A 25,886-nucleotide genomic window follows, 5' to 3' on the forward strand; every position below is an offset into this window, starting at 1 on the left:
AAGATTATTGGGTTGAAGATAAAGAGATTGAAATATACTTTACAAACTTTCATTGCTATGAAAATCTTTTGCTGCCATAACTGATTTAGTTTTAGGTGAAAAAAGTAATCAGCTTAGGAGTGGGGGAGTGTCAGCAAGGTGTATTGAGTTTATTTTCAGTTCTTTAAGGAGGAAAGTCTTCAGATTTTAGAAATGTGAATTGTTTTCCATCAAGCACAAAATAATCACAATGTGAATTTTATCAGCTTCTCCTTAATCTGCCCCTCCAAGTCCTTTTCTGCTATGCACTATGATTTCTATGCATTGAGAGCACATTTCATGTGTATTCAACTTAAAGTTAAATGAAACTTTTACAATAAAATTGGTGTTTTTAATATATTTTTATTGATTTCAGAGAGGAAGGGAGAGTGAGAGAGAGATAGAAACATCAATGATGAGAGAGAATCATTGATAAACTGCCTCCTGCACACCCCCTTCTGGGGACTGAGCCCGCAACCTAGGCATGTGCTCTTGACCGGAATCGAAGCCAGGACCCTTCAGTCTGTGGGAGGACGCTAGCCTCTGAGCCAAACCAGCTAGGGCAAAAATTGCTGTCTTTTTAAATGGCTTATTTTCAAAGATAGTGTTGAAGAAACATGTCCATATGGTAAATGCTGAATTTACATGTACACTAAAAATGATATTTTAAAAATTATTTGTAATCTCACTGTTAACTTTAGAAATATTTAGAATTATGAATTGACATAATCTTTTCTAAATTTTTTATTTATTGATTTTTTTTTAGCAAGAATAGAAGGGGGAGAAAGGAGAGAAGAGTTAGGGAGAGAAACACTGATCTGTTGTCCCACTTATGCGTCCATTGGTTGATTCTTGTATGTGCCCTGACTAGGTATCAAACCCACAACCATGGTGTATCAGGAGGATCCTACCAACTGAGCTACCTGGCTAAGGCCTAAATTATTTTTAAGGTTGTGCTGATTTGGGTTGTAACTAGTTGGTTTTTTCTGTTGCCTTCATTTGTGTGTGTGTGTGTGTGTGTGTGTGTGTTTGCGCGCGCGCGCGCCGCCCACGGCGGGGGGGTATAATTATTTTTGTAACCCCCCGAGGGGAGTAATTTCCCCCCTTTTTAGAGAGTGAAAGAGAGAGACAGAAAGAGAGAAGCATCGATGTGAGAGAGACACACCAATTGGTTGCCTCCCGCCTGCACCTTGACATGGAAGGGGATCCAGCCTGCAACCGAGGTACATATCCTTGACTGGAATGGAACCCACAACCCTTAAGTCCACGGGCCTATGCTCTATCCACTGAGCCAAACAAAAATCTTAAATAATTGTATACCACCAATTTAGAAATGGTTGCCTTTTATGTCATTAAACTCCAATACAATTTGGCATCCTATATAATAAGAGCCTAATAAGCTAAGTGTCCGGTCATCCAGTCATCCATTCAACCAATCAAAGCATAATATGCCAATGATATGCTAAGGCCACTCAACTGCTCTCTATGACATGCACTGACCACCAGGGGACAGACGCTCCAACTGGTAGGTTAGCTTGCTGCTGGGGTCCGACCAATTGGGACTGATCAAGAAGGGCCGGACACGCCCTGGAGCCCTCCCGCAGACCCTCCCTGGCTGGCCAACCTCCTGTGTCCCTACCCAGCCCTGATCATGCACCGGTGGGGTCCCTCGGCCTGGCCTGTGCCCACAAATATTTGGTAATACGCAGTGGGATGTCAGAGAGCCAGTTTTGGCCTGATCCTGCAGGCCAGGCCGAGGCACCCCATTGGTGCACGAATTTGTGCACTGGGCCTCTAGTAACATATAAAGGCCTATGGAACTAGAATTATTATTAAATAAATATTACACGATCTTAGATTCCTATGATAGCAATTTTTGTGTTATCTATACTTTCCTTTGGCAAATGTTTTTTTCTCAACTTCACCTTAGTCAACATTTTCTTGATTAGAACTTGATTGTACAACTAACTTTCACACATGGATTGGGTTCTCTTGCAACATAAAGTTTTGGATAGATTTAGATAAAAAGGAAACATTGTTTTACAGTGGATTTATATTTTTCTTTAATGTAGCAAAGAGTAAAATATTCTATATTTGACCCCTGCCCCCACCAAATACTCTAGTTGTAAAAGTGTGAAAATTGTGAAGTATTATTAAGAAAAAATATTAGGTCTGAGGAACAGCAGCTGTGTGTGAAGCCTTCCCCCACCAGCCAGAGGAGCCACCACAACTGTGAACAGCACCCACCAGAGGAGCTGCTGCCAACTGAGGAGCAGCTGCTACCACAACCGCCCGAGGAGCAACCGCAGCCCGAGGAGCCACTGCCACCCAAGGAGCAGCCACTGAACGACTCAACATCTAGATATGGCAGTACAATCAAACATGGGTAGACAAAGAAACCCCCAAAGGAAAGAAAAGGAGGACTCGCCAGAAAAGCAGCTAAGTGATACAGAGGCATGCAACATGACAGAAAAAGAATTCAGATTAAGAGTCCTAGAGTGTATAAACTGGATGGAGGAAAAAATCAACAACTTATGCAAGAAGCAAGAAGAAACAGATGAAAAAAATCAATAAATTATGTAAGAACCAAGAAGAAATGAAGAGTGATATAGCTGCAATAAAAAACACCATTGAAAGTTTCAACAGTAGACTAGGAGAAGCGGAGGACGAAATTAGCGAATTAGAAGACAGGGAAACAAAACACACCCAAACTGAACAGCAATTGGAGAAAAAAATTAAAAGACAGGAGGAGAGCCTAAGGGAGCTATGGGACAACATGAAACGAAACAACATACGAATAATAGGGGTGCCAGAACAACAGAAAGAGGAACAAGGGTGAGAAAACCTATTTGAAGAAATAATATCAGAAAACTTCCCAGAGGTGGGGAAGAAAAAAATCACACAAGCACAGAGAGTCCCAAACAAGGTGAACCCGAAAAGACCCACACCAAGACACATCATAATTACCATGGCAAATGTTCAGGACAAAGAGGGTGCAAGAGAGAGACGAAAAGTTATATTCAAGGGATCTCCCATTAGATTATCAAATGATTTCTCAACAGAAACACATCAGGCCAGAAAAGAATGGACAGAAATTTACAAAGTGATGCAAAGCAAAGGACTTAATCCAAGAATACTCCATCCAGCAAGGCTATCATTCAAAATTGAAGGGGAAATAAGAAGCTTCACAGACAAAAAAAGGCTAAGGGAGTTTATCACCACCAAGCCAGCAATGAAGGAAATGCTACAAGGGACTGGTGTAAAAAAAAGAAATAAAAAGCTCAGAAAGAAAACAGACACACAAAAAAAGAAATGGCTACAAACAAGTACCTTTCAATAATAACTTTAAACATAAACGGACTAAATGCTCCAACCAAAAGACATCGAGTGGCTGAATGGATAAAAAAACATGACCCATACATTTGCTGTCTACAAGAGACCCACCTCAGAAGAAGGGACTCACACAGACTGAAAGTGAAGGGATGGAAAAATATCTTTCAGGCAATTGGAAATGAAAAAAAAAAGCTGGGGTAGCAATACTTATATCCGACAAAATAGACCTCAAAGTGAAGGCCATAACAAGAGATAAGGAAGGCCACTTCATAATACTAAAGGGATCAATACAACAAGAAGATATAACCCTGATAAATATATATGCACCCAATGCAGGAGCACCCAAATACATTAAAAAAAACTCCTGGGAGATATCAAAGGAGAGATCGACAACAATACAATCATAGTAGGGGACTTTAATACACCACTGACATCACTGGATAAATCCTCTAGACAAACAATCAGCAAAGAAACAGCAATCCTAAATGACTCACTAGATCAGATGGACTTAACTGACATCTTCAGAACACTTCACCTCAAAGCCATGGAATATACATTCTTCTCAAGGGCTCATGGAACATATTCAAAAATAGACCACATATTGGGTCACAAACAAAGTATCCCCAAATTCAAGAAGATTGAAATCATACCAAGCATCTTCTCAGACCATGATGGCATAATATTAGAAATAAACTACAATAAAAACAATCCAAAATACATAAACACTTGGAAGCTGAATAGCATGTTATTAAATATTGATTGGGTCACCAATGAGATCAAAGAAGAAATTAAAAACATCCTGGAAACTAATGACAATGAAAACACAACAATACAAAACCTATGGGACACAATAAAAGCAATCCTGAGAGGAAAGTTTATAGCTCTACAGGCCCATCTCAAAAAACAAGAAAAAATGATAGTAAATCATCTAAATCTACAACTCAAAGTATTAGAAAGAGAGCAACAAGAAAAGCCCAGAGTGAGCAGAAGGAAGGAGATAATAAAGATTAGAGCAGAAATAAATGACATAGAGACCAAAAAAACAATACAGAAAATCAATGAAACCAAGAGCTGGTTCTTTGAAAGGATAAACAAGATTGATGAACCTCTAGCCAGGCTCACCAAGAAGCAAAGAGAGAGGACCCAAATAAACAAAATCAGAAATGATAGAGGCGAAATAACAACAGACCCCACAGAAATACAAATGATTGTTAAACAATACTATGGACAACTCTACTCCAACAAATTAGACAACCTGGAGGAAATGGACATATTCCTAGAAAAATACAACATTCCAAAACTCAATCAGGAAGAATCTAAAAATCTCAATAGGCCAATAACTATGGAAGAAATTGAAGCAGTCATCAAAAAGCTTCCAGCAAACAAAAGCCCAGGACCAGACAGCTTCAGAAGGGAGTTTTACCAAACATTCAAGGAAGAACTAAAACCTATCCTCCTCAGACTATTCTGAAAAATTCAAGAGGAAAGAACACTTCCAAGCTCATTCTATGAAGCCAGCATCACTCTAATACCAAAACCAGGTAAAGACAACACAATGAAAGAGAATTACAGGCCAATATCCCTCATGAACATAGATGCCAAAATCCTCAACAAAATCTTAGCAAATCGGATCCAGCAGTTCATCAGAAAGATCATACACCATGACCAAGTAGGATTTATCCCAGGGATGCAAGGATGGTACAATATCCGCATATCAATAAACGCGATACATCACATAAACAAATTGAAAGAAAAAAACCACATTGTCATATCAATTGATGCAGAAAAAGCATTTGACAAAATCCAACACCCATTTTTGATAAAAACTCTCAACAAGGTGGGAATAGAAGGGGCATACCTCAACATAATAAAAGCTATATATGACAAATCCACAGCCAACATCATACTCAATGGACAAAAACTAACACCATTTCCCCTAAGAACAGGAACAAGACAGGGATGCCCACTCTCACCACTCCTGTTCCATATAGTACTGGAAGTATTAGCCATTGCAATTAGACAAGAAGAAGAAATAAAAGGCATCCAAATTGGAAAAGAAGAAGTAAAACTGTCCTTATTTGCCGATGACATGATATTATACATAAAAAACCCTAAAGACTCCATCAAAAAACTATTAGACTTAATAAATGAATTCGGCAATGTAGCAGGATACAAAATTAACGCCCAGAAATCTATGGCATTTCTATACACCAATAGTGAACTTACAGAAAGAGAGACTAAAAAAACAATCCCATTTACCATCGCACCAAAAAAATTAAGCTACCTAGGAATAAACTGAACTAAGGAGGTAAAAAACCTCTACTCAGAAAACTACAGGACATTGAAAAAAGAGATAGAGGAAGACATAAACAGATGGAAGAACATACCATGTTCTTGGATTGGTAGAATCAACATCATTAAAATGTCCATACTACCCAAAGCAATCTATAAATTCAACGCACTTCCCATTGAAATACCAACGGCATATTTCACGGCCTAGAACGAACTCTCCAAAAGTTCATGTGGCATAAAAAAAGACCCCGAATCACTGCAGTGATCCTGAGAAAGAACAAAGTAGGTGGGATCTCAATACCAGATATCAAGCTGTATTACAAAGCCACTGTTCTCAAAACTGCCTGGTATTTGGCACAAGAACAGACATATAGATCGATGGAATAGAATAGAGAGCCCAGAAATCGGCCCGAACCAATATGCTCAATTAATATTTGACAAAGGAGGCAAGAACATACAATGGAGTCAAGATAGTCTCTTCAATAAATGGTGTTGGGAAAATTGGACAGATACATGCAAGAAAATGAAACTAGACCACCAACTTACACCATACACAAAAATAAACTCAAAATGGATAAAGAACTTAAATGTACGACGGGAAACCATAAAAATACTAGAGGAATCCAAAGGCAACAAAATCTCAGACATATGCCGAAGCAATTTCTTCACTGATACAGCTCCTAGGGCATTGGAAACTAAAGAGAAAATAAACAAATGGGACTACATCAAAATAAAAAGTTTCTGCACAGCAAAAGAAACCATCAACAAAACAACAAGAAAGCCCACTACATGGGAGAACATATTTTCCAATGTTATATCTGATAAGGGCCTAATCTACAAAATTTATAGGGAACTCATACAACTTAACAAAAGGAAGATAAACAATCCAATCAAAAAATGGGCAAAGGACCTAAATAGACACCTTTCAAAAGAGGACATTCAGAAAGCCAAGAGACATATGAAAACTTGCTCAAAGTCACTGATCATCTGAGAGATGCAAATCAAAACAACAATGAGGTACCATCTCACACCTGTCAGAATGGCTATCATCAACAAATCCACAAACGACAAGTGCTGGAGAGGATGCGGAGAAAAAGGAACACTCGTGCACTGCTGGTGGGAATGCAGACTGGTGCAGCCACTGTGGAAGACAGTATGGAGTTTCCTCAAAAAACTAAAAATGGAACTCCCATTTGACCCTGTGATCTCACTTCTAGGAATATATCCCAAGAAACTAGAAACACCAATCAGAAAGGATATATGCACCCATATATTCATAGCAGCACAATTCACCATAGCTAAGATCTGGAAACAGCCTAAGTGCCCATCAGTAGATGAATGGATTAGAAAACTGTGGTACATCTACACGATGGAATACTATGCTGCTGTAAAAAAGAAGGTACTCTTACCATTTGCAACGGCATGGATGGAACTGGAGAGCATTATGTTAAGTGAAATAAGCCAATCAATGAAGGAAAAACACCACATGATCTCACTCACTCATGGATAATAAAGACCATTATAAACTTATGAACAAAAATAGATACAGAGGCAGAGCTGCCTCAAACTGATTGTCAAACTACAGTGGGAAAGCCAGGGAGGGTTGAGGGGCGGGAGGGGGGCGGGTAAGAGGTCAACCGAAGGACTTGTATGCATGCATATAAGCATAACCAATGGACATAAGACACTGGGGGGTAGGGGAGGCCGAGGGATTGTTAAGGGCGGGAAAAAAAGGAGACATATGTAATACTCTTTGTAATACTTTACGCAATAAAACATTAAAAAAAAAGAAAATCTAAAAAAAAAGAAAGAAAAAATATGAAGACCATATCAAATATATTGAAGTCTTCTTGCCTCTTTATATACTGCCATTTAAAAAAAACTTGTTTGTTTCTTTATTATTTTTAATATATTTTATTGCCTATTTTGAATTTAGAAAAGTCTTGAGTAATTTGGAATCATTAATCATTTTACCTCTAATTCAGTAGTAGTCATGGGGGGTGGTTATTCCTAACGTTTTTCTAGTTATTTTGAAAAGTAGAGTTATTTTAATTGCACAATGCTGTGATGTTGTTTCAAGATTCCCCTGTCCAGAAAATGTTTCCAGTTACACAGCTTTACAGGAAACTGTTTCTATCTAAAATGAAACATGTAATTTGAGATGTTTCTTTCTTTGTCACTTAGTTTTCTCTACCCTCATTTAAACACAAGGGTAAAAGTCTTAAGCAAAGTTATTGGCTTTGTCATTCAAATATATCTCTATTCCCATTTTTTTCTCTTTGTTTTTTTTTAAGGCCAGAATTGAAATATTACCAAGAAAAGGTACAAAGCCATAATATTATGGTATGATGTATTTTGACTTATAGGGGAACAGGCACTTAATTTTGATGGTACATTGATTGTACTTCGTTGTGGAAATTCCTCTTTCACTTTCTAATGTTTCACCTGATAAGATGGCATATGAAGAATATTGTAATAATATAATTTAAGTGTTTACTATAAGCTATTTGGATTAAGAATTATGACAGTGTTATAAACTTATTATTAAATTAATGTAAGACATTTAACCCTGGCCAGGTTGCTCAGTTAGTTAGAGCATCGTCCCATACACCAAAAGGTTTCAGGTTGCATTCCTGGTCAGGGCACATACCTAGGTTTCAGGTTCGATCCCTGGTCAGTGCTCATATGGGCTGTAACCGATGGGTGTTTCTCTCTCTCTCTTTCTCTCTCTTTCTCTCTCAAATCAATAAACATATCCTAGGGTGAGGATAAAAAATTAATGTAAGACATTTAAACTACTCTTTGCAAAGCTCTTTATTATAAAACTATTTAAAATGTATCTAGGGCCTGGTTGGCGTGGTTCAGTGGTTGAGTATCAACCTATGAACCAGGAGGTCACGGCACATGCCCAAGTTGCTGGCTCGATCCCAAGTATGGGGTGTGTAGAAGACAGCTTATCAATGATTCTCTCTCATCACTGATGTTTCTATCTCTCTTTCCCTCTCCCTTCCTCTCTGAAATCAATAATATATATATATATTTTTTTAAAAATGTATCTAGGGTGAATTAAAAGTTCTTGTGCATCTATGGTAGATGGGAGGTATAGTCAAAGGGCCGCTGTATATTGATGATAATTGTTGAAATGACTTCTCCATGTTTCTAGAAGCATTTACATGTACTATTTGTGAAAAAAAAAATGGTACACAGAGGTTTTTGGACTGTCCTGAACCTCATTTTATCATGTGTAATTAGCTTGTTCCCCATGTTTTCTTCAGGTGCTATCATGTGTATAAGATCTAGCTATTTTGTGTCAAGTTCAGATTATTCTGAATTTCATCTAAATATTTTTTTAAAAAATTTTTAATTTTGTGTTGTTTTGGAGGGTAGATGTTATATTGTTCTATTCAGAAAGCCATTTTTGTTGTTGTTGTTGTTAGTCCTCACCCGAGGATATTTTTCCCATTGATTTTTAGAGAGTGGAAGGGAGGGGGAGAGACAGAGAGAGAAACATCAATGTGAGACACACTGATCGGTTGTCTCCCACACTGCAACCAAGGTAGATGCCCTTGACCAGAATCAACCCATGACCCTTCAATCTGGGGCCAACGCTCTAATCACTGAGCCAAACCAGCTACAGATGGAAAGCCAATTTTTTATGTGCCTTGGTATATTCATAATATACAATATTTTAAAGAAATATAATGCAATCTGAAATTGTTATGTTCTGATAGTATATCGATACAAATAAAAGCATTTGTCAAGAAATTAATTAAAGCCCTAACCGGTTTGGCTCAATGGATAGAGCGTCAGCCTGTGGACTCAAGGGTCCCAAGTTCGATTCCGGTCAAGGGCATGTACCTTAGTTGTGGGCACATCCCCAGTGGGGAGTGTGCAGGAGGCAGCTGGTCGATGTTTCTAACTCTCTATCCCTCTCCCTTCCTCTCTGTAAAAAATCAATAAAAATATTTAAAAAAAGAAATTAATTAAAGTCCTGGCCAGGTAGCTCAGTTGGTTAGAGGTTCATCCTGATACACCAAGTTTGTGGTTTTGATCCCTGTTCAGGGCACATATAAGAAGCAACCAATGAGAGATGGAACCAAGATGGCAGCATAGGTAAATGACTGTACTCGCTGCCTCCCACAACCACATCAAAATTACAACTAAAATACAGAACAACTATCATCCAGAACTGCGGGAAAGCTGGCTGAGTGGAAGTACTACAACTAGAGAGGTAAAGAAGAAAGCGCATTGAGACTGGTAGGAGGTGCAGAGGCGCAGAACAGGCTGGTCCAGCACCCAGGTGTGCTGCTTTTTTAATCAGGAGGGAGATCGCCTCTGCAGAGGCAGCCTGGAGGAGCAAGGGGTCCCAGCCCCACACCAAACCCCCAGCCCCAGGTTCCAGACCTGGGGAAAGAAGTCCTTACGGGCTGTAAGAAATACGGACTGTAAAAACCAGTGCAGATTGGGGCTGAGTAGCACACAAGTTGCTGGAGACTCAGCTGCTCTTCCTAAAAGGCCAGCAGCACAAACTGAATTTACAAGCTCCCACTTCCCCTGAGCTCCAGTGCTGGGCGAGGATATGGGGGCCCAGACACATATGGGGAGAAACTGGACTGTCTGGCATCAGGGCAGGAACTCAGGGGCAGCTTTCTTCCAGATGGAGGTGCTTACAGCGGTCATTGTTCCCATGCTGGGACCTCCCTGGTGCAGGGATGACTGGCAGCCATTTCTGTTTGCTCCACCCTGGTGATTCCGTGAGACCCCCCCCCCCAAATTTACAACTGCACCCAAGCCATGCACAGGGGCTTTTGCATATGAATGGTCTGTCCTTTCTCAGCCTAAAACCTGTCAAACAAGCTGCAGCTGGGTCAGGGAGCCCCAAAGCTATCAATAAAAGGCCCAAGGCCAGCACCAGCACCAGCCTGCCTTGCTTCACAGCTGGGCCTTGCATGGACACTTCCAAACCCAATACAAAGAGGAGGAATCTGCAGATCTCTCTGTAGCTCCTGTTGGGTGGCCTCAGGCAGCGGCTGACTTTGCACCTCCCTGGAGACCCAAGAGTCATTGTACCCAGTGGTCAGTGTGAGACCATCCAGATTACAACTCTACACATCCATAAGCGACACACTCAAGGGGCAGACTCAGTGAGCACCAAAGCCCCACTGAAGCAAGTCCTGCCCCATAAGGGTGTCTCCTGCACAGCAGCTCTCCCACTGTAGTCGCAGCTGGTCCCCATAACCAGTTGGCCTGTAGGTCAATTCCTCCCAGTGACACCAACAGCAATCAAGGCTCAACTACAGCAAAACTGTGCACACAGCCCACAAAGGGGTGCACCAAGAGTGTCCACCTCAGGTGATTGGGGAGGCTGAGCCACTGGGCCTTATAGGACACCTACCACACAAGGCTACTCTATCAACTCAAGGAGACTTAGCAGCTACCCAATACATAGAAACAAACACAGGGAAGCAGCCAAAATGCTGAGACAAAAAACATGTCACAAATGAAAGAAATGGAAGAAAGCAAACTACTGCTATAGAGTTCAAAACTACAGTTATAAGGTTACTCAAGAATCTTCTGGAAACCTCCAAGGAACTTAATGAGACCTTCAAGGATCTTAGTGAGAATGCCAAAAAAATGGAAAAGGACCAGTCAGAAATTAAGCATACACTGACTGAAATAAAGAATAATATACAGGGATTCAACAGTAGACTAGAGGATCCTGAAAATCAAGTCAATGATTTGAAATATAAGGAAGCAAAACACATCCAACCAGAAGAGCAAAAAGAAAAAAGAATCTAAAAATATGAAGATAGTGTAAGGAGTCTGTGGGACAACTTCAAGTGTACCAACATCTGAATTATGGGGGTGCCAGAAGAAGAAAGAGAGCAAGATACTGAAAACCTATTTGAAGAAATAATGACAGAAAACTTCCTCTCCCTGGTGAAAGAAATAGACTTACAAGTCCAGAAAGCACAGAGAACCCCAAACAAGAGGAATCCAAAGAGGACTACACCAAGACACATCATAATTACAACGCCAAGGGCAAAAGACAAAGAGTGAATCTTAAAAGCAGCAAGAGAAAAACAGTTAGTTACCTACAAGAGAGTGCCCATACATCTGTCAGCTGATTTCTCAACAGAAACTATGCAGGCCAGAAGGGAGTGGCAAGAAATATTGAAAGTGATGAATAGCAAGAACCTACAACCAAGATTACTCTACCCAGCAAAGCTATCATTTAGAATTGAAGGTCAGATAAAGGGCTTCACAGACAAGAAAAAGCTAAAGGAGTTCATCACCACCAAACCAGTATTATATGAAATGCTGAAGGGTATTCTTTAAGAAGAGGAAGGAGAAGAAAAAGGTAAAGATAAAAAATTATTAACAACAAAGTGACAACAAATACATATCAACAAGTGAATCTAAAAATAAAATGAATAAAAAAATCTGATGAACAGAATAAACTGGTGATGGAATAGAATCAGGGGCATGGAAATGGGACAGACTGATGATTCTCAGAGGGAAGGGTGTGGGGGGGGGTGTGGGAAGAGATTAGACAAAGATCTTGTATGCATGTATGCATTACCTATGGACACAGACAGTAGGGTGGTGAGGGCCTGGGGTGGAGTGGGAACTGGGTAGAGGGGAGCTATGGGGGGGGGGGGGAGAGGGATATCTGTAATAATCTCAACAATAAAGTTTTTTTTAAAAAATGAAAAAAAAGAAGCAACCAATGAATATAAATAAGTGGAACAACAAATTGATGTTTCTCTCTCTCTGAAATCAACAAAAAATATATTAATTAAATTTGTAAACAGAAAGAAAGGGGTATTGCAATATGTTCTGTTTTTGTACAGAAAGATAGACATTTGCTGTGAGTAGCAAACATAATGTGAAAGGTTAATTTTATGTGATACTCAAACAGTCTGGTTGAAAATGGAAGGGGAAAAAAGAGAAATAAAACTTCATCCTCTAGTTTGATCTGAGTATATTTTATTTATATTTTTGGATTCTATAGATAGTTTTGTTAAATAGTCTAATAGGAACAATTGCCAGTTTCATAAATAACTTAATATTTCTCAAATAAAGTGTTGGGACACTAGTAATCACAAATTTAGTTTCTTTTTAATCCTGTAAAGAGGGTTTTTTTGTAAACACCTTTTTTATTAATCATGACATGGCAAAATGTACAGTTGCTGTTTCTGAAAAGTGTTACAAACTCTACATCTACAGATGATGAAAAATTCTTATAGAATTTTTAGTAAGTGTACATGTTGGGTTATGGAAGTTTTATAGTCATGTGGAAGTGTCATGAAATTAACCCTTGCAATTCAGGCTACTGTAGTTTATACTTTTCCTGTATGTTTCAAGTCAGATGTGTACCATTTGTACTGAGAACCCACAGAATGAATCATCCCAAGTCCATTGATTGTAATATGTCATTTGATTTATAAACAAATAATAGTAACTTTTTGTACATTTCTGGAAATAGATTGTATAATAATTTATGTATCTGCTTCTAGATACAGTGTATAAGTAAAAGTTTCATTAAAACAGACACACACACAAACACACACATGTGCGCACAAAACACACACTTTTATTTTCTCAGTTTCCATGGATTAGGAATCCAGGTTAACTGGGTTCTTTGCTCAAGGTCTCACAGGCTAAAATTAAGGTGTCAGCTAGACCATAAACTCATCTGAGGCTTAGGGACCTCTTCCAAACTCATGTGGTTGTGGCAGGATTTACTTTCTTGAGGTCGAAGGACTGAGGTTCCCATATCCTTCATGGTAGTCAGTTGGAGCCCACTCTCAGTTCTTAGAGGCACGTGGCCCCCTCCATCTTCAGAGTCAGCAATGGAGAACCTTCCTCATGTCATACTCCTCTCAGACTTTGAATCTCACCGGAAAGGGCCCAGTCCCTCCCACTTTTGTAAAAATCGTGATAAAAAAACACACATAACACAAAATTCACCACCATCTTAACTATTTTTAGTAGTGTTAAGTACATTCACATTGTTGTGCAACAAATTTCCAGAACTGTTCATCTTGCAAAACTGAAACTCTATATTCATTACACAACAGCTCCCCATTTCTCCGTCCCCCAGCCCTTGGTAACCAGCATTTCACTTTCTGTTTCTATGAGTTTGACTATTTTAGATCTCTCCTATAAGTTGAATCATACAGCATTTGTTCTTTTCTAAATGAAGAGCCCAATCCCTTTTAAAGCTTGCCTGATTGGGTCAGTGCACTTAGGATAATCTCTATTTCTTAAAGTTAATTGATTTGGGGTTTTAATTACACCTGCACAGTCCCTCACAGCAGTGTCTAGATTAGTTTTATACTAACTTGGAGAAGGTGTGTGTTCATGGGGTGGGAGGCAGGAATCTTGGGTGCTATGTTAGAGTTGCCTATCACATATGGTGAAGTAACCCTTAAAAAGGAGGGAGATTGCTAACTGGGCCTGTCAGTTTTACCATGTTGAGTTCAACTTTCATATACCATACTAGCCCTTTAAATTAAAATAGCATTGGAATTCACCCTCTACCTCCATAGTCAGTGTCACTCCTCTGGTACTGGCCTAGGCAATTGCAACAGCCCTCTAACTGGTCTCTAGCCCTTTCTGACTAATTTTCCACACTTCACCTTAGAAAACCTAAAATGCAAATCAGAATTAAGTCAATTCTATAAAAGTCCTTAGTGGCTGTGCATCATATGTCAGCTCCACCTGCTAATGCAGCCTCATCCCTGTACTGACACTCATACTGGTTTCAGTTCTCTGGAGAGATCCGGCTATTTCACCCGTCCAACCATGCCTTTTCCCAATCTTTTCTCTCTGTCTAGAATGGTCATCCCCTCCATCAGTCTGCTTAGAAAATTCTTATATATCCTTCACTCTCCCCTTCTTAAGTAAACATACTGGCACCTTACCCACAATCTCCCTCTCCACCCTAATTCCTGGTGCTCATAATAGGGGATCTCATTGTCCATGGAGATGACATAATAACTTCTCCATTCCTTGACTCTCAATTACCTTCTCCATTCCACTTCAGCCACCCACACCTAAAACACCACATCTTGAATTTTATTGTGGCCCAGAATTGCTCACCTCTACCATTTATTCCTCCACTATTCCATTTTGACTGCAACTTCTTCTCCTACTGGATCCTTCAGGCCCTCACCCACTTGATACTTTTTTTCTCTTTACTTCATAGAGACCTCTTTAGTTCTCTGAGACCTCAATTTTCTCCTAGTCTGTCAGCCCCTCCTGACCTCTTTTCACTTACCTTCCCAACTTTTCTTAATGCCATGCTTGATCACCTGAACTTCTCTCTCACCAGTACCCTTAATGCCTTTTTCATTCCTGTCTGCCAAATGAGCCACACGAATGTTTCACCTTGGATCAGTACTACAAACCACCCATCTATCCTCCACCTTGGTGTTTGTACCTGCTAGAGAAAATCCACAAAACCATAAAAATTAGTGTCCCTATAAATCCATGGTCTTCAGTCTCAGCCGATTCTCTTCACATTACATTCACACACATCCTTATGTCCATTCAATCTGCCTGTTCAACGTCCATCATCCACCTGTACTGTAAGTGCCATCTTTTTCTATCTTTTTCAGAACCCCGCTCTCCATCAATTATCCCTTTTCTCTCTGAATTCAATCATCTTTTTCCTCAGCTTTACACATGCCTGGGTGTCTCCCATTAAAAAAACAAAACAGAACTCTCCCTTGATTCTAAGTCTCCATCAGATGCCAATTTCTCTCCTTACCTTCTCAGCTTAAGCTTCTCCAAATAGTAGTAGTCTACATTCGCTGTCTCTACTTCCTCAAATTCATTCATGCCTCAACCTACTGAAAAAAGTTTCCGTTGAAATTTCTTTTGGCAAAAGTCACCATTGACCTCCAAACCACCAAAGCCAATAGCCACGTTTCAGTTTTGATGCTACTGAGTTCTCTATGGATTTGACACTGCTGATAATTACCTCTCCCTTAAAATGTTCTTGTTCCTAGGTTTCCATCACATTGAATTAATTCAGTTTCCTGGTTATTCTGTACTTCTCTGGCCATTCCTGTTTGTTCTCTTTCTTTTAAAAAAATGTTTTTATAGATTTTTAAAGAGAGAGGGAGAGATAGAAGCATCAATGATGAGAGAGAATTATCTATTTTAAATATGTTTTTATTGATTTTATAGAGAGAGGAAAAGAGAGAGATAGAAACATCAATGAGAAACATTGATGGGCTACCTCCTGCACATCCCTGACTGGGGATCAAGCCTGCAACCCCGGCATGTGCCCTGACTGGGAATCTAACTGGGGACCTCTTGGTGCATCAGTTGATGCTCAACAACTTAGCCACACCACCTGGGCTGTTCTCTCTTTTTAAATCTCTTCTCCCTTTCAGCACTTAAAGTTTAATGTTCCCCAATGTTTTGTCAAGAACTGTGAAGGTTCTGAGACGTAACCTCACTTACACAGTTATGTACTTTATTTATATGAATACTAAAGAAACACAAGGCACCTGGATCAGAGACAGGAGGTTTTTCTTTATTAATACTCTCGACCAGATCAACAGAGTAACACTGCCGCATTGGCCCCCCAGACCCAGACCTACAGGTGACAGGATGAAAACTGATGGAAACTTTCTATGTGAGTGGCAGGTTCCAACCCATAGAAGAGGGTAGAAAGCAATGGATTTTCTCCTTTTGTATATGGGAGAGAGACAGCCAACCTGCTCCCTTCCGAAAGGAGAAATCCCTTTGCTCCTTGGAGACAGAATGAAAAGGATATTGGCTCCTATACTAGCCTTTGCAATGTTAACATGTCTTTCTAATGGCCAGATAAGCTGTGTCTCCAGCTTTTACAGCCCAGAGAGATGTTTCCAAGGTCTGAGCTTCATCCCTTTTTTAAGCTAGAGATATAGTGCTGCAGTTTTCCTGGCTCCATTTGGATCTCTTGGGAAGATGTTTTATTATCCCTTTGGATCAGAGCAGTTAACCAGACAAATGGCTAAAGACAGCATCCTCACTGGTATGTGAAAAGTGAAATGCATCTAGCAGTGGTCGACAAACTGCGGCTCGGCAAACTGTGGCTCGCGAGCTACATGCGGCTCTTTCACAAAATACTGATTTCTGCGCATGGGCCACGAAGTTTCAATCGCACTGTACGTGCGCGCCTGCACGTGGTATTTTGTGGTATTTTGTGGAAGAGCCACACTCAAGGGGCCAAAGAGCCGCATGTGGCTCGCGAGCCGCCATTTGCCGACCACGGATCTAGGGGAAGTGAAAGCAAACATTCTCTGTTTTTATATTGCACACATTCTTGTGTCTCAGTTGGCTAGGGCTTTTTACAGGCCACTGAGAAATCCAGGGAAGTTTTATTTACCATGCCAGGCTTCTCTCTTTTGTCTTCTCATCTCACTCTACATGCTCTCCCTGGACCACTCCACCCACTCTTATTGTTTTAAATGCTACTTGTCTGCTAAAAATTTCAAACATCCCACTACCTGAATATTCTACAAATGCCTCAAACTCCACGTGTTCAAATGGAACTCTTCATCACCACCTCCAAACTGTTGTATTCTCTACATTAGTTGATAGCACCATCTGTGTCATACTTGGGGCTGTCATTATTTGAACAGCCTTTCTCTACATGGAAGAATTTCCACATTATGAGCTCTACCTTCCTTGTGTAAGTCAGTACTATTTCCCAGCCTCCCTTGTAGTCAGGACACAGTCAAGGTACTTAGGTTCTTTCAATCAGAAACTTACATGAGACTCAGACTCAAAGCTGAGCAACAATGAGGAAACCAGCTCTATGTGAAGTTCCATTTTTTTGCTATCAGGAAATTTCCAGTGTTTTCAAGGTTCACTTCTTGCAGCAGCAGCAGCAGCAGTAATAGTTTTTTCTTCTGCTCTGGATGGGAGTATTTGTATCACCTGGCCACTTCTTCAATGGTTTGGGGCATTGTTCCTGGAAGCTTTGTCTCCAACCTAGTTCTCCAGCCATCCTAAAACAGTTGTAGAAGCTCCTCAATATCCTTTGAAAAAATGCCTTTTCATCTCAGTCACCTAGAGTCAGCCTCTATTGCTATCAATTAATATATCTGACAAATACACACCCCCATCACACAAGACAAGAACCTGGAGTCATCCTTTTTTTTTTTTAATATATTTTATTGATTTTTCACAGAGAAGAAGGGAGAGGGATAGAGAGTTAGAAACATCGATGAGAGAGAAACATCCATCAGCTGCCTCCTGCACACTCCCCACTGGGGATGTGCCCGCAACCAAGGCACACGCCCCTAACCGGAATCGAACCTGGGACCCTTCAGTCCGCAGGCTGACGCTCTATCCACTGAGCCAAACCGGTTTCGGCATCCTTGATTCTCCCTCATCATAAACATCTAATCAACTCTCCAGTCCTATTAATTTTCTCTTAAGCATTTCTTTTTAAAAAATATTTTGTTTTTAAAAATATTTATTTATTCTTTTTTTTTTTTAGAGAGAGAGAGAGAAAAAGGGAGAGAGAGAGAGAAAAACATTGATGCAAGAGCGAAACATCAATCCCCTGCATCCTGCAGAAAATTGAACCGGCAACCTTTTGGTGCACAGGATGATGCCCAATCAACTGAGTCACACAGGCCAAGGCTCCTAAGCATTTTTAAAAAATATACTTTTATTGATTTCAGAGAGTATGGGAGAGGGAGAGATAGAAACATTAATGGTGAGAGAGAATCATTGACCGGCTGCCTCCTGCATGCCCCCCACTGGGGATCGAGCTGGCAACCCGGGCATGTGCCCTGATGGGGAATCAAACCATGACCTCCTGGTTCATGGGCTGACAATCACTGACCAACACCGGCTGGGCCTAAGCATTTTTTGATTCTCGCCCTTCCACTTTATCCCAAATGACCACTTTCCTGGTTCAGGCACTGATAATTTTTTCATTTGGACTACTACAACACCTCCTAGTCTCCCTGCCTCCAGTCTTGTCCCCTTCCAATCCTAGCCACACTGTTAATAAAGGGACTTATCTATAACATAAGTCTGGCTGTGTCATTCATTTGCTTTAAACCTCATTACTTGCCACTTCCTATTTGAAATGACTGTCCTTCCCCCTCTTCACTTGGCTACTTCCTGCATACTTTTTTCAAACACCCACAGGCTGTGATGGGTGATTCTTCTCTGTAGCTCCTTATTTCCATAATACCTTGTACATACATCTATCACTGCACTAACCACAAGCATTGTAATTGCCTACCTAGATTGTGTGCTCTCTGAGAGGGCAAACGAAATCTGAATATATATATATATATATATATATATATATATATATATATATATATAAAATCTCCTCAATGCCTACCTTAGTGCATGGCATTTAGTATGCACACAATAAATGTTTCATAATTGGGTTGGCTCAATTCAATTCAAACATCACTTCTATGAAAATTTCTTTAAGCCTTCCCATCCTGCCATCTTCTGGACCTCTCCTGATGCAGTTAGTGGTTCCTTCCTCTACATACTTTGTAAATTCCTCTTTTTAAAACTGAGGTAGTGCTCACTTCGACAGCACATACACTAAAATTGGAACGATACAGAGAAGATTAGCATGGCTCCTGCGCAAGGATGACACACAAATTCGTGAAGCATTCCATATTTAAAATAAATAAATAAATAAATAAAACTGAGGTAAAAGTCACATAACAGAAAATTACTATTTTAAAATATACAATTCAGTGGCATGTAGTATATTCACAATATTGTGTAACCATCACCTCTATCTGGTTCCAAAAACTTTTCATCATCCCAATGGGAAGCCACATATACATGAAGAACTCAATTCCCCCCACCCCCCCAAAAAAAGAACTCAATTCCCATTCCTCCCCTCCCGCAGCCCCTAGCAACCACTAATCTGCTTTCTGTGTCAATGAGTTTTATTTTGGAAATTTAATAAAAAAGAAATCATACAATATGTGACCTTTAGTTTTTTCTTCACATAACATGTTTTCAAGGTTTATCCATGTTATACCATGTATCAGTACTTAATCCCTTTTCATGTTTGAGTAAAATTTCATTGTATACATATAACACAATTTATTTATTCATTCATCCATTGATGAACATTTGGGTTGTTTCCACTCTTTGGCTGTTGTGAACAGTGTTGCTGTGAACATTTGTGTACAAGTTTTGGGTTGAATACCTGTTTTCATTTCTTTTTGGGTATATACCTAGAAGTGGAATGACTGGAGCTTATAGTAATTCAATTTTTAAAAAATATATGTGGAACTGTCGAATTGTCTTCCATATGGCCGCTCCATTTTACATTCCCACCAGTAATGCACAAGGGTTCCAATTTCCCCACATCCTCACCAACATTTATTTTCCTTTTTAAAAAATAATATAGCCATACTAGTGGATGTAAAGTTGTATCTCATTGTGGATTTGATTTGCATTTCCCTATTGACTAGTGATGGTGAGCATCTTTTCGGGTGTTTGTTGGCCATTTGTGTATCATCTTTGGAGAAATGTCTATTCAAGTCCTTTGCTCATTGATTTTAGTAGGTTTATTTTTTTAAGTACCATTTGAGATTTACAGAATAATCGAATATTACATAAAGTTCTATATATCCAACCCACCCTCTCCACCCCCAATCACTTTTACCTCCACATGCAGTTTTCTCAATTATGAACATCTTACAATGGTGTGGTACATTTGTTACAATTAATAAACCAATATTAAAACACTGTTACAATCTAATAGTTTATAGTTTACATCAGGGTTCAGTCTTTGTGCTGCACATTCTATGGGCCTTGACAATGACATGTATCCACCACCACAATATCATACAGTAGAGTTTCATTGCCCTAAAAAAAAAACCTGTGCCTCACCTATTCAACCTCCCCTGGCATCCCCTGAACCTCTGGTAACCACTGATCTTTTTATTGTGTCAATAAATAAGCTTTCTTTTTAGAGCAGTTTGATATTTACAGAAAAACTAAGCAGATAGTACAAAGAGTTCCCATGTACCCAACAGTTTCCCTATTATTAACATCTTACATTGTATGGTACACATTTGTTATAATTACATTTGTGAACCAATATTGATGCATCATTATTAACCAAAGTCCATACTTTACTCATACTTCTTTAGTTTTTACCTAATGTCTTTTTTTCTGGTCCAGAATCCCATCCAGGACACCACATTACAATTAGTCATCATCTTTCCTTAGGCTCCTCTTGGTTGCGATGGTTTCTCAGATTTCCCTTGTTTTTAATTACCCTTATAGTTCTGAGGAGTGCTGGTCAGGCTTTCTGTATGTCCCTCAATTGGGGTTTTTCTGTTTTTCTCATGATTAGACTGGAGTTATAGGTTTTAGGGTAGAAGACCACAAAAATACAATGGCATTTTCACTGCATCCTAGCTATGATATACTATATATTATCAACATGACTTTTCACTGTTGATGTTGCTTTTGATCACCTGACTGAGGTAGTGTTAGATTTCTTCACTATAAAGTTATTCTCCCCCGCCCCCATCCAAACTGCTGTCTTTGGAAGGAAGTTACTGTGCACACCCAACTCGGGGATGGCTGAAGGGGCATGGACTCACTCTCTTACATTCTTAAGTTGGCTCAACCTGCTGTCCAGTGACAAACCTTCCCAGCTCAGCAACTTTTCTGAGCCCCAGGGCTGTTCTAGGGCAGGCCGGGCCTCCTCTAGAGCTTACCTTACCATGGGCTAAATTTTGTCCCTGGGGTCCATTACTGGACTCCTAAAAATCATGAAATAAGCTCCCTTCTTTTAAAAAAATGTTCTTATTGATTTTTAGAGAGAGAGGTAGGGAGAGGGATAGAGTGATAGAAACATCAATGAGAGAGGAACATCATCAATCGGCTGCCTCCTGCATGCTCCCCTACTGGGGATTGAACCTGCAATCCAGGCATATGCCCTAACTGGGAATCGAACCAGCAACCTCTTGGTTCCTGGGTCGATGGTCAACCATTGAATCACACTGGCAGGGTGAGCTCCCTTCTTTCTTACTTAAAAAAAAAAAAAAAAGAAACCCTAGCTCAGTGGTTGGAACGTCGGCCTGTGGACTGAAGGGTCCTGGGTTCGATTCTGGTCAAGGGCACACGCCTGGGTTGCGGGCTCGATCCCCAGAAGGGGGCATGCAGGAGGTAGTCAATCAATGATTCTCTCTCATTGATGTTTTTATCTCTCGCTCCCTCTCCCTTCCTCTCTGAAATCAATATAAATATATTTAAAAATAAAATAATAAATAAACAAAAATAACATTAAAAAAGAAATAGAGTAATTCTCCACCTCCTTGAGGACAGAGTACTAAATTAAATATTTTGAATTCTTCTGCATGAGAGATTTGCCTCTTCCATTTATTTATCTATTTATTCTATAAATCACTATTATATCAGTATGGATTCATATACATTTATTTTATACTTTATCCACTCTCATTTCTTTGCTCATTTATGCTTTCTTTTTTAATGCATTTAACAGCAGTCTGGCATCATCCAGCCAACCAATAATAGTGTGGTTAACTTGACAATTAGCACATTGTTCCTGACACTAAGGAATCTTTCCTGGGACCTGAAGAATGTTTTCCTTCCAATCAGAGGCAAGTGAAGTTGATCTTCCCCCTTCAGGTACAGAAAAAGGGGTTTGGGGAGTGCCTTCATACATTTGTCAATGAAATAAGGATTTCCCATACTAGATGAAGAAAATACTTTGAGTTCAACAAAAGAAACAGAACCAGTAGAAGATATATATTAAGAGATTTATTGTAGGAACATTCTTACACCATATACAAGAATAAAATAAAAATGTATTAAAGGTATAAATGTAAGATTCAAAACCATAAAACTCCCAGAAGAAAACACAGGCAGTAAAATCTCTAATAGTTCTCTTAGCAATATTTTTTTCTGATATATCTCTTCAGGCAAGCGAAACAAAAGAAAAAATAAACAAATGAGACTACATCCAACTAAAACGTTTTTGTACAGCAAAGGAAAACATCAACAAAATGAAAAGGCAATTTACTGAATGGGAGAACATAATCACCAATAATACATCTGATAAGGGGTTAATATCTAAAATTAGATATAATATAATGAATTCATACTACTCAAAACAAACAAACAAAAAAACCCCAATGAAAACAAGGACAGAGGGCCTGAATTGACACTTTCCCAAAGAGGACATACAGATGGCCAATAGACATATGAAAAGATGCTCAATGTCACTAATCTTCAAAGAAATACGAATTAAAACCACAATGAGATCTCACCTCAGAAAGACTGGAAGATGGCAGAGGAGTATGGGGAAGCTACACTCATCTCCATCCTGGACTAAACTGGAAGTACAACTAAAATATGGAGCAATCAACCTGAATAACCAACTGAAGACTAACTTACAACCAAGGATTTACAGAAATTACATTGAGACTGGTAGGAAGTACAGAGACACAAAAAGGGCTGGCCTGTTCCCATGGGTGGCAGCTGAGATTCTGGAGGAATATCTTAGCTCCAAAGGTTCCCCCTGAGAAGCGCGGGGTCTCAAACCCAACTGGGGCTCCCCAATCCAGAATACCAGAGCTGAGAAGAGGCACCCACATAACATCTGGCTGTGAAAATCAGTGGGGTTTCTGTATGCCAGGGAGAGAGATGAGTCTGCTAGAGACACAAGCACACTCTCTTTTTTAAAATAACATCTGTTTTGAAGGACCGCCGAGCCTGCCCTCGCTGACCATGCTGTCTCGGGTGGTGTTTTCTGCAGCCGCTGCAACAGCCCCCTCCCTGAAAAACGCCGCCCTCCTCAGTCCCGGGGTAGTGCAAGCAACAAGGATCTTTCACACTGGGCAGCCAAGTCTTGCCCCTGTACCACCTCTTCCTGAATATGGAGGAAAACTTCGTCTTGGACTGATCCCTGAGGAATTCTTCCAGTTTCTTTATCCTAAAACCGGTGTAACAGGACCCTATGTGCTCAGAACTGGGCTTATCTTATATTTTCTATCCAAAGAAATATATGTGGTTACTCCAGACACCATCTCTGCTCTATCAACAATAGGGTTGCTTGTCTATGTCATTAAAAAATATGGTGCCACCATACACAAAAATAAACTCAAAATGGATAAAGGACTTAAATGTATGACGGGAAACCATAAAAATTCTAGAAGAATCCAAAGGCAACAAAATCTCAGACATATGCCGAAGCAATTTCTTCACAGATACAGCTCCTAGGGCACTTGAAACTAAAGAGAAAATGAACAAATGGGACTACATCAAAATAAAAAGCTTCTGCACAGCAAAAGAAACCATCAACAAAACAACAAGAAAGCCCACTGCGTGGGAAAACATATTTGCCAATGTCATATCTGATAAGGGCTTAATCTCCAAAATTTATAGGGAACTCATACAACTTAACAAAAGGAAGATAAACAATCCAATCAAAAAATGGGCAAAGGATCTAAATAGACTCCTTTCAAAAGAGGACATTCAGAAAGCCAAGAGACATATGAAAACATGCTCAAAGTCACTAATCATCCGAGAGATGCAAATCAAAACAACAATGAGGTACCATCTCACACCTGTCAGAATGGCCATCATCAACAAATCAACAAACGACAAGTGCTGGAGAGGATGTGGAGAAAAAGGAACCCTCGTGCACTGCTGGTGGGAATGCAGACTGGTGCAGCCACTATGGAAGACAGTATGGAGTTTCCTGAAAAAGCTGGGAATGGAACTCCCATTTGACCCTGTGATCCCACTTCTAGGACTATATCCCAAGAAACCAGAAACACCAGTCAGAAAGGATATATGCACCCATATGTTCATGGCAGCACAGTTCACCATAGCTAAGATCTGGAAACAGCCTAAGTGCCCATCAATAGATGAATGGATTAGAAAACTGTGGTACATCTACACAATGGAATACTATGCTGCTGTAAAAAAGAAGGAACTCTTACCATTTGCAACGGCATGGATGGAACTGGAGAGCATTATGCTAAGTGAAATAAGCCAGTCAATGAAGGAAAAATACCACATGATCTCACTCATTCATGGATAATAAAGACCATTATAAACTTATGAACAAAAATAGATACAGAGGCAGAGCTGCCTCAAACAGATTGTCAAACTGCAGCGGGAAGGCCGGGGAGAGTAGGGGGGCAGAAGGGGGTGTAAGAGATCAACCGAAGGACTTATATGCATGCATATAAGCATAACCAATGGACATAAGACAATGGGGGGTAGGGGAGGCCAGGGGATTGTCAAGGGCGGGGGAAAAAAGGAGACATATGTAATACCCTTTGTAATACTTTAAGCAATAAAACAATTAAAAAAATATGGTGCCTCTATTGGGGAATTTGCTGATAAACTCAATGAGCAACAAATTGCCCAACTAGAAGAAGTGAAACAGGCTACCATCAAAGGCATCCAGGATGCAATTGATCTGGAGAAGTCCCAACAGGCACTGGTTCAAAAGCGCCATTACCTTTTTGATGTCCAGAGGAATAACATTGCTATGGCCTTGGAGGTTACTTACCGGGAACGGTTGCATAGAGTATACAAGGAGGTCAAGAATCGCTTGGACTATCATATCTCTGTGCAGAATATGATGCGTTGGAAGGAACAAGAGCACATGGTGCAGTGGGTGGAGAAGCATGTGGTACAGAGCATCTCTGCACAGCAAGAAAAGGAGACAATTGCCAAGTGCACTTCAGATCTAAAGCTGCTTGCAAAGAAGGCTCAAGCACAGCCAGTTATGTAATGCATCTATCCCGACTGAGACAGCTAGAAACACTTGAGTGATGGACTGGAAACTAGGCTGTGACAAAAGCTTTCTGTATCGCCATCTGCTGGTGTTACAGTTTACCCCACTTAAAAATGAAAAGCGAAAAAAAAAAAAAGAAAAGCGTGAGTTTCATCTAGTGAGAGAATTAAAACAATCTATTGGCCAGTGAGATGTTTATTGTCCTTCTTGCTCTGCATTTTGCGTTGTTCTATGATCACTTTTGAATAAGCAGTTTCCTTTTAATACAATTTGGTACCTGACTAAAGACTACCAAGTTATAATTTAAATTTGTAATTAATGCTATCATCTTACAATAAAGTGACAGCTGAAACAAACAAAAAAAATAACATCTGTTTTGATTTGCATAGTAGCTGTACCAATTTATTTTCCCACCAACAGTGGGAAAGCATTCCCTTTTCTCCACATC

At 39.8% G+C, this 25,886-nt stretch overlaps 1 protein-coding gene and 1 non-coding gene across 2 annotated transcripts; both read left to right on the plus strand.

Annotated features, from left to right (window-relative positions):
• Positions 1-19,206: 19,206 nt before the first annotated feature.
• Positions 19,207-19,313, plus strand: LOC111823045. Its single transcript, XR_002826032.1, has one exon. It is a non-coding gene; the product is annotated as a U6 spliceosomal RNA (small nuclear RNA).
• Positions 19,314-23,369: 4,056 nt separating this feature from the next.
• Positions 23,370-25,552, plus strand: LOC102436003 (ATP synthase F(0) complex subunit B1, mitochondrial-like). Its single transcript, XM_014465627.2, has 2 exons — positions 23,370-23,764; positions 25,014-25,552. The coding sequence occupies exons 1-2, from the start codon at positions 23,416-23,418 to the stop codon at positions 25,433-25,435; spliced, it is 771 nt and encodes a 256-aa protein (XP_014321113.1). The 5' UTR covers positions 23,370-23,415; the 3' UTR covers positions 25,436-25,552.
• The last annotated feature ends 334 nt before the right edge of the window (positions 25,553-25,886 follow it).

Source organism: Myotis lucifugus, unplaced genomic scaffold (genome assembly GCF_000147115.1).
Source record: "Myotis lucifugus unplaced genomic scaffold, Myoluc2.0 scaffold_4, whole genome shotgun sequence".
Lineage (NCBI taxonomy): Eukaryota > Metazoa > Chordata > Mammalia > Chiroptera > Vespertilionidae > Myotis > Myotis lucifugus.